The sequence below is a fragment of the Saccopteryx bilineata genome, chromosome 8 (assembly GCF_036850765.1).
Source record: "Saccopteryx bilineata isolate mSacBil1 chromosome 8, mSacBil1_pri_phased_curated, whole genome shotgun sequence".
NCBI classification, from domain to species: domain Eukaryota; kingdom Metazoa; phylum Chordata; class Mammalia; order Chiroptera; family Emballonuridae; genus Saccopteryx; species Saccopteryx bilineata.
The window spans coordinates 98,488,762-98,508,656 of record NC_089497.1 but is presented as its reverse complement, the minus strand read 5'-3'; the positions used below and the strand labels follow the sequence as shown (position 1 = coordinate 98,508,656).

Sequence of the window (19,895 nt, the reverse complement as noted above, 5' to 3'; positions counted from 1 at the left end):
AAACAAATTCCAGTCAGCACCAAATCAGAAGCATTAGGAGTACTTCACCAACAGGAGCTCAGAGATTTTTATAGAATAAAGGAAGGAGCAGCCTGACCAGGCAGTGGTGCAGGAGGTAGTGTTGGTCTGGGATGCAAAGGATCTAGGTTTGAAACCCTGAGGTCGCTGGGTTGAGTAGGGGGTCACTGGCTTGAGCATGGGACCATAGACATGATCCCATGGTCGCTGGCTTGAGCCCAAAGGTCGCTGCTCGAGCAAGGGGTCACTCACTCTGCTATAGCCCCCCCAATCAAGGCACATATGAGAAATCAATCAACGAACAACTAAGGTGCCACAACGAAGAATTGATGCTTTTCATCTCTCTCCCTTCCTGTCTGTCTGTCCCTGTCTCTTTCTGTCACACACACACACACACACACACGCACACACACACGTGCACGCACACACACACAAAGGAAGGAGCAAACTAAGGAAATTACTGACTACAGCTTAGTTGGTGATTTGTTCTTCATTTTCAATTACATGAATTTGAGGCATTTGCAGGCTTAGGTTTTATACTGTATACATGGGCCAAGGACAGTTAGAGTCACCTCAGTCTAATGGCCTCTTTGTTTAGTTAATTTAACAATTGATAATCCCAAATTTTAAAATGCTTGCTTTATATGATTTTATACTATACCAGGTACTAGGTACATACACAAAAAAAACGCAGGCTACTTGCTTGCTGACCTTAAAAAGTTCACACATATGGCCTGACCCGTGGTGGCATAGTGGATCAAGTGTCGACCTGGAAACACTGAGGTCGCCAGTTCGAAACCGTGGAGCTGCCTGGTTAAGGCACATATGGGAGTTGTTTCCTGCTCCTCCCCCCTTCTCTCTCTCCTCTCTAAAATAAATAAATAAATAATATTTTTTTTAAACAAAAGTTCACACATATGTATATAGGAAAAAGTTTTAAAGCAACAACTTTAAAGTACATAAACAAGTAGTTCCTTAGTGCAGTAGGCAGTGTGTCGGACTCATAAAGTACATAAACAAAGTATATAAGAGATGTCAAGGCCCTGGCCGGTTGGCTCAGCGGTAGAGCGTCGGCCTGGCATGCGGGGGACCCGGGTTCGATTCCCGGCCAGGGCACATAGGAGAAGCGCCCATTTGCTTCTCCACCCCCTCCCCTCCTTCCTCTCTGTCTCTCTCTTCCCCTCCCGCAGCCAAGGCTCCATTGGAGCAAAGGATAGCCCGGGCGCTGGGGATGGCTCCTCGGCCTCTGCTCCAGGCGCTAGAGTGGCTCTGGTCGCAGCAGAGCGACGCCCCGGAGGGGCAGAGCACCGCCCCCTGGTGGGCAGAGCGTCACCCCTGGTGGGCGTGCCGGGTGGATCCCGGTCGGGCGCATGCGGGAGTCTGTCTGACTGTCTCTCCCCGTTTCCAGCTTCAGAAAAATACAAAAAAAAAAAAAAAAAAAAGAAGAGATGTCAAGGGGACAAACCAACTGTAGAATCTGAGAAAAGATCAGTATAGTTTTAAATAATCATGAAATGAACCCTGGCTCATGGCTCAGGGTACAGTGTGTCAGCCCAGTATGCAAACATCCAGGATTCAATTCCTGGTCAGGGCACAAAGGAGACATGACCATCTGCATCTCTTCGCCTCCTTCTTGTTCTTCTCTCCCTCTTCCCCTCCTGCACCAGTGGCTTGACTGATTTGAGCATCAGCCCCAGGCACTGAGGATAGCACAGTTGATTCGAGCATCAGCCCCAGATGGGGGTTGCCAAGTACCATATTTCCCCCTGTATTAGATGCTCCCATGTATAAGACACACCTTAACTTTGGGGCCCGAAATTTAAAAGAAAAAAAAAGTATTATATAAAGTTATTGAACTCAAGCTTTATTCATATAAAATTCACATAACTCCTCATCACTGTCAAAACTCCTATCCATTAGCTTGTCCTCATCTGTGTCTGTTGACGAATCACTGTCTTCAACACTGAGCACAAAAACAAGCATGAAAAAGCGGGAAATGCAAATTTAAAAAAAACTATAATCACTGTATAAGATGCACCCATTTTTTAGACCCCAAAGTTTTGGTAAAAGGGTGTGTCTTATACATGGGGAAATACAGTAGATCCTGGTCAGGGGGCATGAGCAAGTCTATCTCACTATCTCCCCTCCTCTCACTTAAAAAAAAAATCATGAAGTCTACTAATATATAGATTGTAATAAATTAAGTACAGTGAAATCAGAAACTTACCCCAAATGAAAAAAAAAATTATATATATATATATATATATATATGTGCGTGTATATGGGGTCCTCGGATTACAACAGTCTCAACATATGATGTTTTGAGTTTACGATGTTCACTCCCACAAAAACTTTAAAAAAAATTGAGATATGAGTGTTTCAGCTTATGCCGTTAATGTCATACTTATGGACTATGTGGGCAAATTAGTTTGGTTGTATGCAGCAGAAGAATATGCAGTAACATGGCCTATGAGTGAGGGAGTTGGCGTCCTCCAGCAAGCTCACCTACACCACAGTGCACTGTTAAAAGCGAAAGTGGTGCCTGACCTGTGGTGGCGCAGTGGATCAAGCATCGACCTAGAATGCTGAGGTCGCCGGTTCAAAACCCTGGGCTTGCCTGGTCAAGGCACATATGGGAGTTAATGCTTCCTGCTCCTCCCCCTTTCTCTCTCTCTTTTCTCTCTCTCCTCTAAAAATTGAATAAATAAATAAAAATAATTTTTTAAAAAGCGAAAGTGGTCCATTTGTGTTGCTTTGTTTGGCAACTTATGGCTTTTGTCATGGTTCTCAAACTGTGTTGGGACGGGTAAGTGACTTAGCTAGGGTGTGTTTCAACTTACACCAAAATTCAGGTTATATCACTATCATAGAAATGTAAATATGTTATAACCCAAGGTCCCCCTGTATGTATCATTCTTGCTTTTTTTCTTTTTTTCAGAAAAAGAATAATGTGGCTGCTTAACCAAATTTTGCCTCCGAGGATTTATTTTGTTTCAATTCACTTTTAACTAAGGCTTTCAAGATCTGGCCTAATATTAACAATTCATTACAAATATATTTAAATCAGAAGCTTAAGATGGCTTTAAAATATTTCTCTGGAGAACTCTAACACACATGGCTTTCACATTTAAACATTTAACATCTAGCAGCACCCTGTGTTCTTTCACTGAGCACCTACCCACTCCCACCAACAAATTCCTTCCCTCTTTCTTACACACAGTGTATATTATTTTAGCTCTGTGGCAGTTTTTATTGAGCTATGATATGTTCCAGCACAGGGGCCATGTCTTAATCATATTGTTATTTGCGATATGTTTTTATATAATCAGTATTTGTTACATTTAACCAATTCAGTAACCATACCCAGTAACTAAAAATAAATAAATAAGATGGTCTATTTTGATACTCTTTTCTTTCTCATTCATTTTCTAACACTTCAAAAATAATTGACCCTGTTCCTTCATCCAACCACCCACTACCACCACTAGAATCATTAGCACCATCTACTTTTCCCCATACCTTCCTTTTAACTGTATAATTACCTCTGGATCATTTTTCAATGTAATCATTACTTTGGATTCAACCGCACTATTATCCTCTATATGAGATTAGCTTAACATTACAGAGAAAATACAAGAGGGGAAAAAAATCTCAAGCAAGGAAACTGTAAAGATGACATATAGTAAGTGGAAAGCTTATATTGTGGCCGTTACTTACTTCATTCAGATCTGTTTCACTAAAGGTTAGCATATTACATAGCACAGAGTAGCCACATGGTAAACAATTGTTGGATATAATGAATAAATTCATTATTAAACCAAATAACTCTTGAATTAGAAAGGAAGCATCCAGAAATTGTCTTTCAACCTATTCCCTATTTCAGATATTTTATGTATTTTGGTCAGTGATATTTCTTATCATAAAACTCCATATACTAACTTTTTAACAAGTGCTAAAATTATTCTTGTTTCCTATGACCTCACAGAAGACATACACTAGGACAACTAAGGTCAGCTCTTTACATAGATTTGGCATTTAATAAATTTGGCCTAAATACCTTTGGCCTTTGCATATTGGCTGATTATTATAAATTGCTTGAATAGCACATCCAGAGTAAAGCACAAATATAAAATAAAATACATCAAATATCTAAAAACCAATAATTATTCATTTAACTTTTGGTTCATCTTCTCTCCAGGTTTTTTATAACTTTTTTAAAGTCCAAGATCAAAACCAGAGATCAATTAACTTATTTCTAATTATTTGCTAGGGGTGGGGCTTGGAAGAGAATATAATCAATATAATTCATGTGTTAATTTATTAAACAAACAATAGATAATTTGGATTATAAAATACATAAATATTTTAATTAATCTTTTGTTATTAAAGATAAACTAAAAAGAGGAAAATGTATAAAAAGAACAGGAACTAGATTAAAGTTATATGAAACACATTTTTTCAAGTTAGAAATGTCTTGGAAATGTCCATGGAAACACGAGAAGGCTTGCAATAGGATGTTAGGAGAAAAGGGCACACGAGCTCTTTTGCAGACTTCTTAATAGCAGAAATGTTTTGGCAGATGGTTGCAAAAAGCCACAAAAGATCAGTAACTGCTAACTTCTGATAAAAAGAAATGACCACACAAATTCTTTTTAAAGTAGGATTATAAAATGAATATATTAACTAAAAAGAGAATATTGAGGTTATTTTAGGATATCTAACATAATATATAAAAGTATCAGCTTTCATAAGTATAATTTAAGGAGTCTTTATTGGCTTTACAAAAGATTTTATACCAGAATTCCCATACAGAGCAGCTCCCCTAATGCATTTTAAATAATTCAATTATTTTTAAAATGTAAATATTTTAACACATTGTTTAAGAAATATCTCCTTTAAAAAGAAAAGTGGGACACAACTGCATGAGTGTTCAAAAAGAGGTAATAAGACCTGTGCTGGTGCAGCGCATAAGGCATCAACCTGGAACGCTGAGGTCACTGGTTCAAGATCCTAGGCTTGCCTGGTCAAGGCACATACCAGAGGCAACTACAAGATGATGCTTCCCATTCCTTCCTGCCACCTGCCTCTTTCTCTCTCTCTCTCTCTCTCTCCTCTCTCTAAAATCAATGAATAAAATCTTTTTTAAAAAAACTGACCTAAATGCAATTGAATTAGGATTGTTGACTGCTGTATGTATATTGAGCTTGCAGTAGTTTGTTCTCTCAATTTAGTTAGTCAGTGCTTCTGAAAACTAAGCTCCCTTGCAAAGAATGCAAGGGAAATTTTAAAAAATAATTCTTTTTTTTAAGGGAGGTAACAATATAAAGAGAGAATTACTGCTAAGACAAAATACTTGGTAAAAGTCACCTTTATGTTCAGGATCTGCCCTGAACCCAGGGATGTTTTCTGAATATTACCAATAACACCACAGAAGAGGGAGGGGGTTGGACAAACTAAAGACTTGGATGAGTGATGAACGAACTCAAAAACAGTCACTTTTTCTGCCAGGGTTGAGGGAGAAAAATTAAGAGGAGAGCATTGATGGCAACTAGAAAAGAAAACCTTGAGAACAATAAATTAAATCTTGAAGGAAATTTTTTTTAAGTTCGGGGTTAACATCACACAAAATGAAAAAGCCCTAGAGACCTGCTACATACCACATTGTATTTATGGTTAATGGTATTGCACTGCACAATTAAAAATTTGTTAAGAAGACAGATATATAAAATGACCTCAGACCTTTAACTGGCAGGCAACGCCTTGACCACCTCTGGATGGCATCCACTCTCTTCTTCTTCTGAACATTTCTTTATCATTTCTGGATGCTGATTTCTGTCTTACCCTTCCTTCCACTGCTGTTCTTTAGTCCATATCTTTTTCCTCTCTTCCACAAGATCTCAGATGCTCCTCACCCTAATGTAGGAGAAAATACTCAGCTACTCTGCTGTGGTTCTCTCTTCTGCCCAACTCTAGCTATGGCATGTTATCTTACTTGTTTTCTTCTATAGTGCATCCCAAAATAAAATAAAACATTCATGTTTCTTGAGAGTCAAAATATGCTTTCCCTTATTTAATCTTGCAAGTTTTTATTTTAAATTACATTTGTTTTATTGTAGATTTTTCCCTATCATAATGTCAATGTGAAATCTAGACCCAAGCAATTATTCTTTAGTTAAGTGCAATAAACTTATGTTAATAATTCAGGGAAACAGATAGCAGAAAATATCAAGACTGATTACTTATTATTCATATTCACCAGATAAAAGTCAGTCCTCATACATTGTTGAGTTTTTAAAAAAATGATCCTGACCAGGTGGTGGCGCAGTGGATAGAGTGTTGAACTGGGACATGGAAGACCAGGTTCCAAAGACCAAGGTCGTTGACTTGAGCTCTGGCTCATCTGGCTTGAGTGTGGGATCATAGACATGATCCCAAGGTTGCTGGCTTGAGCCAAAGTCGCTGGCTTAAGCAAGGGTCACTTGCTCTGCTGGCCCCCGGTCAAGGCACATATGAGAAAGCAATCAATGAATAACTAAGGTGCCTCAACGAAGAACTGATGCTTCTCATCTCTCTCCCTTCCTGTCTGTCTATCCCTATCTGTCCCTCTCTCTGACTCTCTCTGTCTCTGTTAAAAAAAAAGATAAATGAATATATATGATATGCAACCTTCCGTGTAATAAAAAAAGTTGAAATGAGAAAATATAGATGCATCTGTTTGTTTTTGCCCAAAGAAGCACAAAAGGATAAACCAGAACTAAAGAGATTGTTACCTAGGGGGGAAAATTCATTTTTTAGTAGTACTATCAGTGAGCAACTCTGAAACAACCTACTATGCATTGTAGAATTGAGCCAATGAGTAAATATATTGAGAATAATAAGAGCCAGGCTTTCTCACTATTTTCAAGTATGGAGAAAAAGATTAAAATTAACCTTATGGTCTTGAATTGGAACTGGTGATATCAGAATTAACTTAGAAGTATAAAAAGAAAAAAAAGAAAAAGAACAGAGAAAGAGGGAGAAAGGGAGAAAGAGAGAGAAATAGCTGTAGATGTTTATGATTTGTTTGTTTGTTTAAAAAGTGAGAGGCGGGGGAGGGGGAAAGGGAGAGGAAAAGGAGGAGGGGGAGGGGCACAAAGAAAACTAGATAGAAGATGACAGAGGACAATCTGACTTTGGGTGATGGGTATGCAATATAATTGAAAGACAAGATAACCTGGACTTGTTGATCTTTGAATATATGTATCTTGATTTATTGATGTCGCCCCATTAAAAAAATAAAATTATAAAAAAAATTAAAATAATAAATGTTTTTTAAATTCAAAAAATAAAAATAAAAGTAAGAGGCAGGGAGGGAGAGAGACAGACTCCTACATAGGTCTTGACTGGGATCCACCCAGCAACCCCCATCTGGTGCTGCTGCTTTGTTGCTCAGCAACCAAACTATTTTAGCACTTCAGCTAAGGCCATAGAGCCATCCTCAAGAGCCCAGGGCCAACTTGCTCATTCAAGCCATAGCTGCAGGAAGTGAAGAGAGGGCAGGGGAGGGGGTAAGAAGCAGATGGTCGCTTCTCCTGTGTGCCTTGAATCAAAACTGGGACTTCCACACGCTGGGCTGACACACTACTGCTGAGAAAACCAGCCATGGCTAATACGCATACTTTAAAATATACATTTATATTCATAATTGTTAGCTCAGTCCTCTAAAAGGTCCTTGAAGTAAACACACCCCTTTGAAATGAGCACATCTAGCACCCTTATCTTAGTTACTAAATACCATTAAGCACCAAAATAAGAACAGGAGAAATGGCTGATTGGGGGGCTGGGACTGGGAAAGTACAAGATGAGCCCACATCTTATCCCAACAAAGAAGTGCTCAAAAAATGATGAAGACACCCCCCCGCAAAAAAAAAAAAAAAAAAAAAAAAACAAAACACAAATATCATTTGAGCTATCTTAATGGGGAACTTTTAACCTGGCCAAATCTGGGAAAATTTTAACATCAAAATTTAAAAATAAATGTTAACAGGATATTCAAGAAATAGCCTGGCCTGTGGTGGTGCAGTGGATAAAGCATCGACTTCGAAATGCTGAGGTCGCCGGTTCGAAGCCCTGGGCTTGCCTGGTCAAGGCATATATGGGAGTTGATGCTTCCAGCTCCTCTCCCCCCTTCTGTCTCTCCTCTCTCTCCCTCTCCTCTCTAAAATGAATAAAAAATTTTTTAAAAAAAGAAAGAAAGAAAATAAGGCCCTGGCCGGTTGGCTCAGTGGTAGAGTGTCGGCCCAGCCTGGCGTGCAGGAGTACCGGGTTCGATTCCTGGCCAGGGCACACAGGAGAAGCACCCATCTGCTTCTCCACCCCTCCCTCTCTCCTTCCTCTCTGTCTCTCTCTTCCCCTCCCGCAGCCAAGGCTCCACTGGAGCAAAGTTTGCCCGGGCGCTGAGGATGGCTCTGTGGCCTCTGCCTCAGACACTAGAATGGCTCTGATTGCGGCAGAGCGACGCCCCAAGATGGACAGAGCATCACCCCCTGGTGGGCATGCCAGGTGGATCCCGGTAGGGCGCATGCGGGAGTCTGACTGCCTCCCCATCTCCAGCTTTGGAAAAATACAAAAAAAAAAAAAAAGAATAAAATAAGAATCTATGAATCAAACTTACATAAGCAAACAAATAAATAAATAGGCAGGTGACAGGAAACTCTTTCTCCCTTTCAGTAGAATACCAACTAATCAATATGGAAGGAATTATGGGATTTTTAAAAACTTAATTTGGCAACCATCTTAGTAATAAATGATTCAGCCAAGACTCATAAATAAATGCTAAGATAGGGGGAGGAAATCTGAGGAGGAAGAGAATAATTTTACATAGTCTGAAAGTATTCTTTCACAAATTATTTATTAAAAGAGAAAAAGAACTTTACAGTAGATTTATTTAATGAACACACCTTTTGAAGTAATCAAAGTTAACATTACTAATAATGGGTCAAACCAGCATTATAAATCTCCCAATCTGATACCCTAAGTAGTGGTGCTAAAAAAGTATAAACTAAATCTAATCAAGAGGAAAACAGTCAACAGACACAAATTAAAAGATCTCATAATAATAACAGGCTTGTGGTCTTCAAAACTGTCAGGATTAGAAAAGAAAGGCTGAGGAGTTGCTCCAGATTAAAGGAAGATGGAGAGATATAATAAGAGCAATGTTATTCAGTACCAGAAAAAAAACAAATTTTTTTAAAAGACATTATTAGGACAATTGTTAAAATTTTAACATGAACTGTAGATTAGATAATAGTATTACATCAATGTTAAATTTCCTGATTTTAATCAATGTATCGTGGTTGTTTAACAGAAAACCCTTATTCTTAGGAAATACATTGAAATATTAACGGTTAAAGTAAACTGTAAACTACTATCAAACCTTTCAGAAAAAAATGGGGGGGGGGGAGCCAATGATAAAGAATATCAAACAAAATGTTAACAATTAGTGAATTTAGATAAATAGGTAAGAGTTCCCTGCACTACTCCTACAATGTTTCTATAAATGTGAAATTAAATCAAAATTAAAAGCCTTTTTTTTTTTTAAGTCAGTGCTTCATTTTATTATCTAAGGTAACCTAAATTCTAGCTGTGGTTCAAAGTCAATCTTCTAAGCACCAGGCACTATAACAAGTACTTTCACACAATATCTCCTTTAGTCAAGAAATGTAAGATTTAAAAAATGACTATAAGTTCTTCCTGTGAAAGTGGTGGAATGTTGATGTGCTTGCCCAGCACACATCCCTTCCCCATTCTGGTTACAAAGGCCCTCTTCCTTTGGTTTCCCTTCCACAGTGGCCTGCTGTGCTCAGTCTCCCATCCTCTTGACAAAGTGATTTATTCAGTGATAGGCAAGTGACCCACAATTTCCTAGAACTCTCTGCTACTTGTCTGCAAGAGATATTTAAAAAGAAGCACTCTCCGTACTAATATTTCTTTCCTAGTAGGCTGAGACTTGGGCTGTGGGCTGCCATCATGCATACCTTATAGGGAGAGCCTATCCAAGACATGGGATGGGCCCTGATGCACCTCTGCTTAAAGATCTACCCGGGTGCTAAGTGAGCCAAAACACTCCATCTATGCCTAGTGTTAGCTGAGTAAGTTTCTTTTACTTCTGATGAATGCACTTAATTGACATTGTAAAGTGTCATACAGATGAAAACAATTCAAATTATTTCTAAGAAAATTAAAACATTCCTTTAAAAAGCTGAAAATCATGCTTTTTACTCACCAATAATAAAGTTATGGTCAAATTAAATAAATCTCCAACTCTGTAAGTAGAAATTAACATGTACTAGAAAATAAAGGTAGCTTACTAAATGAGTAAGTGTTGAGTCTATGTTCTTAGTATAGTTATGTCATAAAGTTACATTTGAAGAAATTAGAAACCAAAAATGTTGACAGTTTAACTAGTAAGAGAGCACAGAAAAAGTAAAGCCAAAGGTTCAGATTCAATCCTACGACACACCAGTTTAATTTACTTTCTTCCATAACAATAGTTTTATAGTTGATAAATAAACCAACTAACAGAATGTGTGGATGAAGGTATGCAGATCCACAAATACCAGTTATGTAAAAACACTTCAAAGCATAAGTCATATTAATATATTATGTCTTTTAGTAAAAAGATGAACATACAGCATTAAAAACTTACCATCAGAACTTGTGAGGACAAAGCTTTCTGCTTGAGTTTGTTTCTTTGTGCCTAAACTTTTTGGACACCAGTGAAGATCTATTGGGTAAATATCATCAGGAAGCTTTACTATTTGACTTGTTTCACTGGTTAACAAGTTCCACTTCACTATTTGGTGATCATCACTGCATGAATACAGTTCTTCAGCAGTAGTCCAGCCCACACAGCTGACTAATTCTTGATGTGTCACCATGTTAAGGAGACATAAAACACACAAAAGTCTTAAACTTTAAATAATAAATAAATTTTCAGATGCAGATTATAAAATGAGTATAAAATAGGATTGAACATTTAAAGCCTCTAAATGTAGTTTTAATTTTATGATGTTCATATATTTATTTTATTTAAAGAAAAATAAGCAACTAATCAAAACAGTTGTAAGAATAAAAAGCAAGATAAGCAAACCAGATGCCAAAAGAGAAAAATGAAAGCTCTGACTATATGAAAACTTTTAAATTGTGTCATAAAATACTCCATAAACAAGGCCAAAAAATACTCAAAGACATCTAATAGATCAAAAGGTATGAAAGGATATACATTAGGGGATAAGTGGAGAGTAAAGGAAACTATCCTTTTTTTTTGTTTACATATTTCAGTATCATTTAAGTTACTAGAATAAGCTTGTATTATTTTAATAAGTTTTAAAAAATCAAGTCTCAAAAGAAGATTGAAATCTAACAGTAAAATATCTGCTTAAATTACACATTATTAATAACAATTTGCCTAGGTAAAAACTTACAGCTTAACAGCTGAAACTAAAATTTTACCAAACTTATTGACATTAAATACAGGAAAGAATTCAATTACAATTTACGTGCCTACAAAGTGCATAGCGCTGGATGAGAGATGAACCCTAAAATTCTTAGTTTATTTAACGCATTTTTTTGGTCTCTGGTTTATCAGGAGGACTTCTACAAACTGAGGTCCTCAAATAGCCTTCACTTCCTCCATCAGAACAAGCTGCTTGCTAGGAGAGCTGTCAATCTAGAGAAGGCATTTCAGTTTGTCGTTTACAAGGGATGCTTTTTTCTGCTGACATAGGGATTTCTATGCTACCAGATCATCCCTAGGTGAGCTGTTTGTTCTGTTGTTGTTACTGTATAATCCTTTTACTTCCTCTTGTTCTCATCAGTGCCTTCTATTGGCTTATCTGAGCATTCAATACACTTCAAAGAAGTTTATGTGCCTTAATTATTCTAGGATGCTTTAAGATTTTCTATTACTTCAAAATATGACAGATTAAACAAATAGCCAAAAAGGCAAAAAAAATTATTCAAGAGTTTTAAGATAAATGGGTAATAAAATGGTACTGGAATACCTGGAACTGAAAATATAATCTAAACAAAAGGATATCACTAGACCATTCCTAAAATATTATTCCAATGTAATTTCTGCAGACTAAAGAATGGTAAGTAAAACCTTTAGAAAGAGAGAATGCGCCCTGGCCAGTTGGCTCAGTGGTAGAGCATCGGCCTGGCGTACAGGAGTCCCAGGTTCGATTCCCGACCAGGGCACACAGGAGAAGCGCCCATCTGCTTCTCCACCCCTCCCCCTCTCCTTCCTCTCTGTCTTTCTCTTCCCCTCCTGCAGTCAAGGCTCCATTGGAGCAAAGTTGGTCCAGGCACTGAGGATGGCTCTGTGGCCTCTGCCTCAGGCACCAGAATGGCTCTGGTTGCAACAGAGCAAGGCCCCGGATGGGCAGAGCATCGCCCCCTGGTGGGAGTGCCGGGTGGATCCCGGTAGGGCGCATGCAGGAGTCTGTCTGATTGCCTCCCCCCACCCCGTTTCCAACTTCAGAAAAATACAAAAAAAAAAAAAAGTTTCTGAATAAATAAAGAACAATGGGCTCATTCTTTAATATAAAAAAATAAAATAAATAGAAAGAGAGAATGTTAGGTAAAACTTAGGAAGGGAGAAAATTCACAAAATCATACCCCAAACATAAAATTTATTAAGATTATCGTTATATAAATTGCTGCAAATACACATCAGATGTACTTGATGTGACTTCAAACTAATAGGTCTAAAATTATAAGAGAAATGAGAAGACTGTCAGATTAAGAAAGTCAAAAAGACTCCTATTAGACGATTATTCTTCAAGCCTGAAAAGAAAGGTCAAAGCAGACAATGCACATAGTCAAAATCTTATAAATGGCATGAATTTTAAATATGGTATTATTGTATATAGCATGAACACCTAGGGAACACTTTGAAAAAAAGAGTAAAAATTATTTAAGTAGAAAAAAGAGGAATTATATCTTCAAATGTTAAAATAAGATAATATAAACTCAAAAGATTTTATCAAATGTCTAAATCAGTGCTTTTCTATCTCTGATGAAGGAGCATATTTTTCTTGATTTCAAATCTGTCACGGATGAACATTTCGTAAAATAAAATAAAATTACTATAAAAATGAATATATTTAGCCTGACCAGGCAGTGGCGCAGTGGATAGAGCGTTGGACTGGGATGTGGAAGGACTCAGGCTCGAGATCCCGAGGTCGCCAGCTTGAGCACGGGCTCATCTGGCTTGAGCAAAAAGCTCACCAGCTTGGACCCAGGGTCGCTGGCTCCAGCAAGGGGTTACTCAGTCTGCTGAAGGCCCCCGGTCAAGGCACATATGAGAAAGCAATCGATGAACAACTAAGAAGTCGCAATGCGCAACGAAAAACTAATGATTGATGCTTCTCATCTGTCTCCATTCCTGTCTGTCTGTCCCTGTCTATCCCTCTGACTCTCTGTCTCAAAAAAAAAAAAAAAAGAATATATTTGGATGGTGTCATGTCCAATTGCTATAAATTTTTTTTTACCTCTTACTTTCAATTTCTGTACTTATCCCTTTCCACATCAATTTGTTTGTTTGTTTGTTTTTTAGTGAGGGGAGTGGAAACAGCGACAGACTCCTGCATGCGTCTGAACTGGGATCCACCCAGCAAGACCACCAGGGGGGCGATGCTCTGCCCACCTGGAGCATTCCTCTGTTGCTTCATTGTAACTGGAGCCATTTTTTAGTACCTGAGGCAGAGGCCATGGAGCCATCCTCATTGCTCGGGGCCAACTCAATCCAATTGAGCCATGGCTTCAGGAGGGGAGAAAAGAGAAAGAGAGAGAGAGAGAAGTGAGAGGGGGAAGAGTGGAGGAGCAGATAAGCACTTTTCCTATGTGCTCTGACCGGGAAATTGAACCTGGGACATCCACACACCGGCAGATGCTCTACCACTGAGCCAACTGGCCAGGGCTCCTCACCTTTAATAAAGTCTGTAGATAATAGTTTTAGAAACACTGGCATAAATAAGAACGAAGGTAGAAGGCCTATCATTTCTTCCTGACACATAATTAGGAATTCTTGATGAAAAAATATAGGGTTCATGCATTTGAGCAAATATTTGTAATTGCCATCTTCCTACATGAAATAATAAAGGTCTGAGTGCTCAGTTCTCCCCAGTTTGTTCTCCACTTTATCATAAATATGAAGAAATAAAGCAGAACTCATTTCAAAACATACTAGATCATACTAGCAAAGAAATTATTTGGTTTAAAAAAAAGGTTCTCTTCAAGATCTTATTAGACCAAACAAAACATTTTTTAATGTACTTAAGTATAGTACTTAAGTAAGAAAAATGTCAATAAGAATTTGAAAGTAAGATTTAGAGCAAATACTGTAGTTTGCTTTGGAGAATTACCGCCAATACATGATCTCAAATATTTCAAAAACAATTTCGCTAACTACCATTAAAGGAATTAAAAAAAAAAAAACATTATTTAAGTAGAATACAAAATAGAACAAAACTTTTAACAATGCTCTAGTAAGATGATCATAAGATCTGTAAGTGTTAAAAGGATATGCTTTGGTTCTTTTAAAAGAGATATCTTCAGTCTCATGTTTCCACTTTCCAGCACAGTTTTTAAAGGCTACTTGATTGTATTCACTGTAAAAATAAAAGTTAGAGGAAAATATAAAATCTAAATTAAAACTAAATAAATGTACACAAAAAATAAAAATTAAAAACAAGCAAAACATCTTAGCACCCCAAGGACACTGAAAGACACCTTCAATCTTGCTGGTATCAAAGACATGGAAAGAGGAAGAAAACTAGTCAGTGTGCTAATCTTTCAAAGTGGTGATAGGCAGACTTTGGGCTAGACTTCATAGGTCCTCTATATCCTGTCTGAAACAGTCCTACCAGGGCAGAACACCACCAAATCTGGTCAAAGAAATAATTTCTAAAAGCCTTCCTGAGGTGAAATCAAAAGATTCTGTAGCCCTGGCCGGTTGGCTCAGCGGTAGAGCGTCGGCCTGGCGTGCGGGGGACCCGGGTTCGAATCCCGGCCAGGGCACATAGGAGAAGCAACATTTGCTTCTCCACCCCCCACCCCCTCCTTCCTATCTCTCTCTCTCTTCCCCTCCCGCAGCCAAGGCTCCATTGGAGCAAAGATGGCCCGGGCGCTGGGGATGGCTCCTTGGCTTCTGCCCCAGGCGCTAGAGTGGCTCTGGTCGCGGCAAAGCAACGCCCCGGAGGGGCAGAGCATCGCCCCCTGGTGGGCAGAGCGTCGCCCCTGGTGGGCGTGCCGGGTGGATCCCGGTCGGGCGCATGCGGGAGTCTGTCTGTCTCTCCCCATTTCCAGCTTCAGAAAAATACAAAAAAATAAAATAAAACTTATAAAAAAATAAAAAATAAAATAAAATAAAAAGATTCTGTAAACTAGGAGCCGTTCAATGGCAAATCAATGTTGGTTCTGTTGTATACATTAGAATAAATTCCCAAGGTCTAATTGACAGCCAAGATATTAAGGGCCTTAATTCTGGAACCCACATAGGAATATTATGACATCACCAAGCTAGTGGTCCAATCTGGGATTTACATTCTATTGGAGGAAGATAAACTGTCCCAACAGTTAAGGTTGCCATTATGGGAATGTAAAAAATATATGAGTTATTTAAGGCATAGGTAATAAATCCCTTGTAAAAGTTATATAAAAATCACAATATAATTGACAAATAAAATTTGGAAAAAGAAGGGTAACTCTCTCCCAAATAACCAGGTCATCAGAAAATACAAATCAAGAAAATGCTCAATTGTGTGAGTCCAATTTATAGTTCTAAGTATTATCATTAACCTAAAAAGAAAATAAATAAAAGTGTAATTCATGAAACAAAATGCTCTTCAAAAAGAAGACAATTGCTGCTAACTACTGTATATCAAAGGATGCGCTAAGTGTGCATAAGAATTCAGCAGTCCACCCTTAGACAGCTGCTCATTCCCCCTAATGCAGGGAGATTTACAGCTGGTACCTTTTCTTACTTATTCTTCTTATACATTTGTTAGACTGAGAGCAAAAAGTTGTTAAAACTACAGAAACAAATCTGAAGTTTTATGGTCAGCCACTATGCTGTGATAAGGTACCAAGAAATTGCAAAAATTGTTAAAATTAGTATTTTAAAAAGGAAAAGTCAGGCCCCCTTACTCCTCCTTTCTGTAGAGAATGGAAGAATGCAGGAGCTTCCTGGCTTACAAGGACAACTGGGTCATCTAGTCATAGTTCAGCTAATTCCTAGAATTCTCTGAAAGGGTGCCTGGGGCCACTTGACACAGAGAGCAAAGAAGATAGAATTTATCTGAAAACCTTAGAAAACAATGTTTATGTATCTTAATCAAGAATTCCTATACTGGGACTCACCCTCCCATCCTAAAGTCATAAGAGTGACTTATATCTCTGGACAAAGGGATCACAAACTCCTCCTTACCCTCCCCAACCAGTACTTGATTTTGTAGAAAAGCAGGTTCAGAACTGTATGAGGCCCTACATGATTTGGGATTGTGCCCCGTGTAGCTAGCTGGCTAATTAATAAACTCCTCAAAAATTTCTTCTGTATCCTGCCCTTGTGTTTCTATGTAACCCATGGATTAAAGTACAATACTTTACAAGAATGCAACTAGGGTAAGAAGCCTTCTCTCTCTTCCAGGTCACTCAGAAAGATTTCTGTTCAACTTCAAAAACATGAAACTACATATAGCAGCCTGGAAAAGAATGTATCTCTGTAAGGCCAGGAGCCGCCATCGTGGCCATTCACATGCAGGTTCTCATTGGATTCGGGCAGACGATAAAGAAATGGCTAAGTCAGAGGATGGGGGGCCATCCTATTTATTGGTGTCTCACCAAGACAGGCAAACCACAAAAGAAGACAAGGGAAAAGCAGAAAACCAGCTTTTCCCATGAAGGGTAAGGGATCAGGGAAGCCCCTGCAATCGTGATAGCAGGAACTGGGTGAGCCAGCTCCTGGTCTGTCCCACTTTATAGTGTAGAAAACCAAAATCCCTTAATCCAATATACAAACAAGGAAGTCTCCGATACAAAGTCACTTATCCAAGGCATAATTGGATTCCTCATGAGAGTGCACCACCCAGATCATACAATCAGTCAAGGGTGTGGGGAAAAGCTTAGTCCTAAAACCAAACCTTAGGCTACAACAACCTGCTTATAGCCTGTCCCCCACACCCAATATAAGTCATAAGCGAGCAAACATATATATCTTATTTACAAACCCATTTGACCAACAATCTCTCACCAGCACATTTCACAGGCACACTTTTGGTCCCTAGGAGTTCAACATTTTTCTGAAAACTACTTTCTCCCTTCTATCAGACCTCTTCCAATAAGAGAAGGGAAAAGAAGAATATTTATAAAATTCTGCATTTTCACAATAATCCAAATCCACCTAGCTTATAAAAACTTGAAAAGAATAAAGCACATAATTGTTGCTTCTGGAAATGACAACTGTAAAGCCAGTAGGCAGGGCCAGGGCCACTATCAGAGCAGCCCGGCCCATGCAGGTTCGCATTGAATTCGGACAGTCGGTAAAGAAACAACGGAGCCACAAACTGGTGGGCCATAGTCTTTAATCCTAGCTTGCACCCGGCGGGCAAGTAAAAAATACACACTGGGCTCCAAAACCCAATCACATTCAGTGCTCACAAAGCCAGTGACTTATCCGAGTTTCCTAGAATCAAAGGTTTCTAGCTCACCAGCCTTATTCTCCTCAGTTCCCCACCTCCTTCCTTATCCCAGATACAAACTCTGTACAAACTGGCATCTCCCTTCCTTATTCCAGATACAAACTCTACACAAACTGGCATCTCACTTAGCACTCCACCATCTTGGCTGCTTCTCCTGGCCTCCTCCACGTGACCTTTCTCTGCTCTCCTCTGCTCTCTCTTCTAATGATAATCTCAGGAACCAAGAGCACAAACTCTGTTCTGCCCTCATTTTATATTGTAGCTTCACAACCTCTAATCCAATATACAAAATAGGGAAGTCTCTAGTAGAGTCACTTCTCTGAGGCATGATTGGATTGTACCACCCCACATCAAAAAGGGTGGGAAAGGCTTAATCCCAAAACCAAGCCCCAGGCTACAACGATCCCCAACACACATTAATATCACCTGGGTGATGGCCTCCACGTGGGCGGCGTCATCTTTAACAAAGTGAGCATAATACATTTTATCTGCCCAACAACAACACAGAAGAAAATATATATAAAATCTGAATAGACAATTATAACCAGAAATTTAAAATATCCTTTTGTTTTCAAATTTCAGGTCATAATAACTATACTTTTTCTTTCCTTCTCTTTCTTTTTTTTGAGAGTGAGAGAAAGAAAAACATCAGTCTGTTGTTCCACTTTTGTATGCACTCATTGGTTGATTCTTACACGTGCCCTGATGGGGGACTGAACCCACAATCTTGGCATATCAGGACAATGCTCTTAACCAACTGAGCTACCTGGTCAGGGCACTTAAAAGGTCTTTGACAAAGGCATGATATAATCTAGATCAAATACCTCAAACATGAAATCTATAACAATTAGGAATAATTTTTCACCAAAAGCACTCATAATCTCTAAATAGTAAAAGCAGTATGTTTTTTTATGAAAAAGGAATCTGCAACCATTCAAAAACAAAGTACCAAGGGATTACAAAAAGAGGATGTTGTATTCTAACACTGGGAAGATTCTCCCTTGCTCAGAAAGATCTTCCCCAAACATCAAATTTAGTTGAGATCATTTGCATGAAGGATCTGTGCACTCTGATCTGAGACTAAATAGAGGAATAACAAAAAAGTCATATTAGAACATGGCTAATTCAGGGAAGTGCAGTGCTGCTTGAGGGCTGCATTGAAGCATTTTTTTACCTGTCCAAAGGCATTGGTTACCAAGGATCTGACTAATCAGTGGTACTGGGTAATAGGGGGAAGAGATAATAAAAAGGAAATTTCTTGAGTATAGATAACTTGATCTATTTCACAACTTTGTATAGGAAGCACATGGGAACAACTATGCCTTTGCTACCAAAATCATGTACATTTATAAGTTGTCTCTGGTCTAGTATGGATCAACATTCATGGGGCTTACGTAAAAATGTGTTTAGCAAACCTTGACAGTTCAACTACCAAATTATACTCCAAATCTGACTACTTCTCAGTATGTCCATCATAGTCCAAAGCCAATCCATCATCCCCTGCCTTGATTATTGCAATAAGCCCAGAACTGATGTTCCTGCTCCTACACTTACCTACTTCAAACTCTTCTAAATACAGCAGCCAGTAATGCTTTTAAGACTAAGTCAGATCATGAAGGCCAGTATGGCTAACACAGACTATGTGAAGGGAGTGGCAAGAAACTGGGGGAGAAGAGAAGGGATACAGATCATGTAGGGGGGCTTGAAAAACCACAATAAAAGCTTCAGATTTTCTTCTGAATGAACAGAGAAGCCAGTGAAGGGTTATGAGCAATGGAGTGATATGATCTGACTTACATTTTTAAAGTATCAGTATGGATAATATATATTCTTCATTCTTCAATTCTTCACTGGGCACCTTAGCTGTTCATTGACTGCTTTCTCATATGTGCCTTGAGCAGGAGAACACAGCAGAGCTAATGACCCCTTGTTCAAGCCAGTGACCTTTAGGCTCAAGCCAGCAACCATGGGGTCATGTCTATGATCCCACCCTAAAGCCAGCGACCCCATGCTCAAGCTGGTGAGGCCACAATCAAGCTGGATGAACCTGCGCTCAAGCCAGCTACCTTGGGGCCTCAAACCTGGGTCCTTCGCATCCCAGTCTGATGCTCTATCCACTGTGCCACTGCCTGGTCA

At 38.8% G+C, this 19,895-nt stretch overlaps 1 protein-coding gene across 6 annotated transcripts in view; it reads right to left on the bottom strand.

The window, feature by feature from the left end:
* The window catches only part of IFT80 (intraflagellar transport 80), a 276,992-nt gene that overhangs the window by 181,861 nt on the left and 75,236 nt on the right, over nucleotides 1-19,895 (bottom strand). For 4 of the 6 annotated variants that reach the window (XM_066241592.1, XM_066241593.1, XM_066241591.1 and 1 more), the window contains 2 exons: nucleotides 14,590-14,672; nucleotides 10,706-10,928 (listed from right to left, as the gene is read on the bottom strand). The exons of 1 other annotated variant lie outside the window; for it this stretch is intronic. In XM_066241592.1, the coding sequence (XP_066097689.1) occupies nucleotides 10,706-10,928; nucleotides 14,590-14,625 (259 nt within the window). In that variant the 5' untranslated portion in view covers nucleotides 14,626-14,672. Of the gene's footprint in view, nucleotides 1-10,705; nucleotides 10,929-13,758; nucleotides 13,789-14,589; nucleotides 14,673-19,895 lie in introns of those variants that run through there. One more of the 6 variants, XM_066241594.1, reaches the window with a different exon arrangement.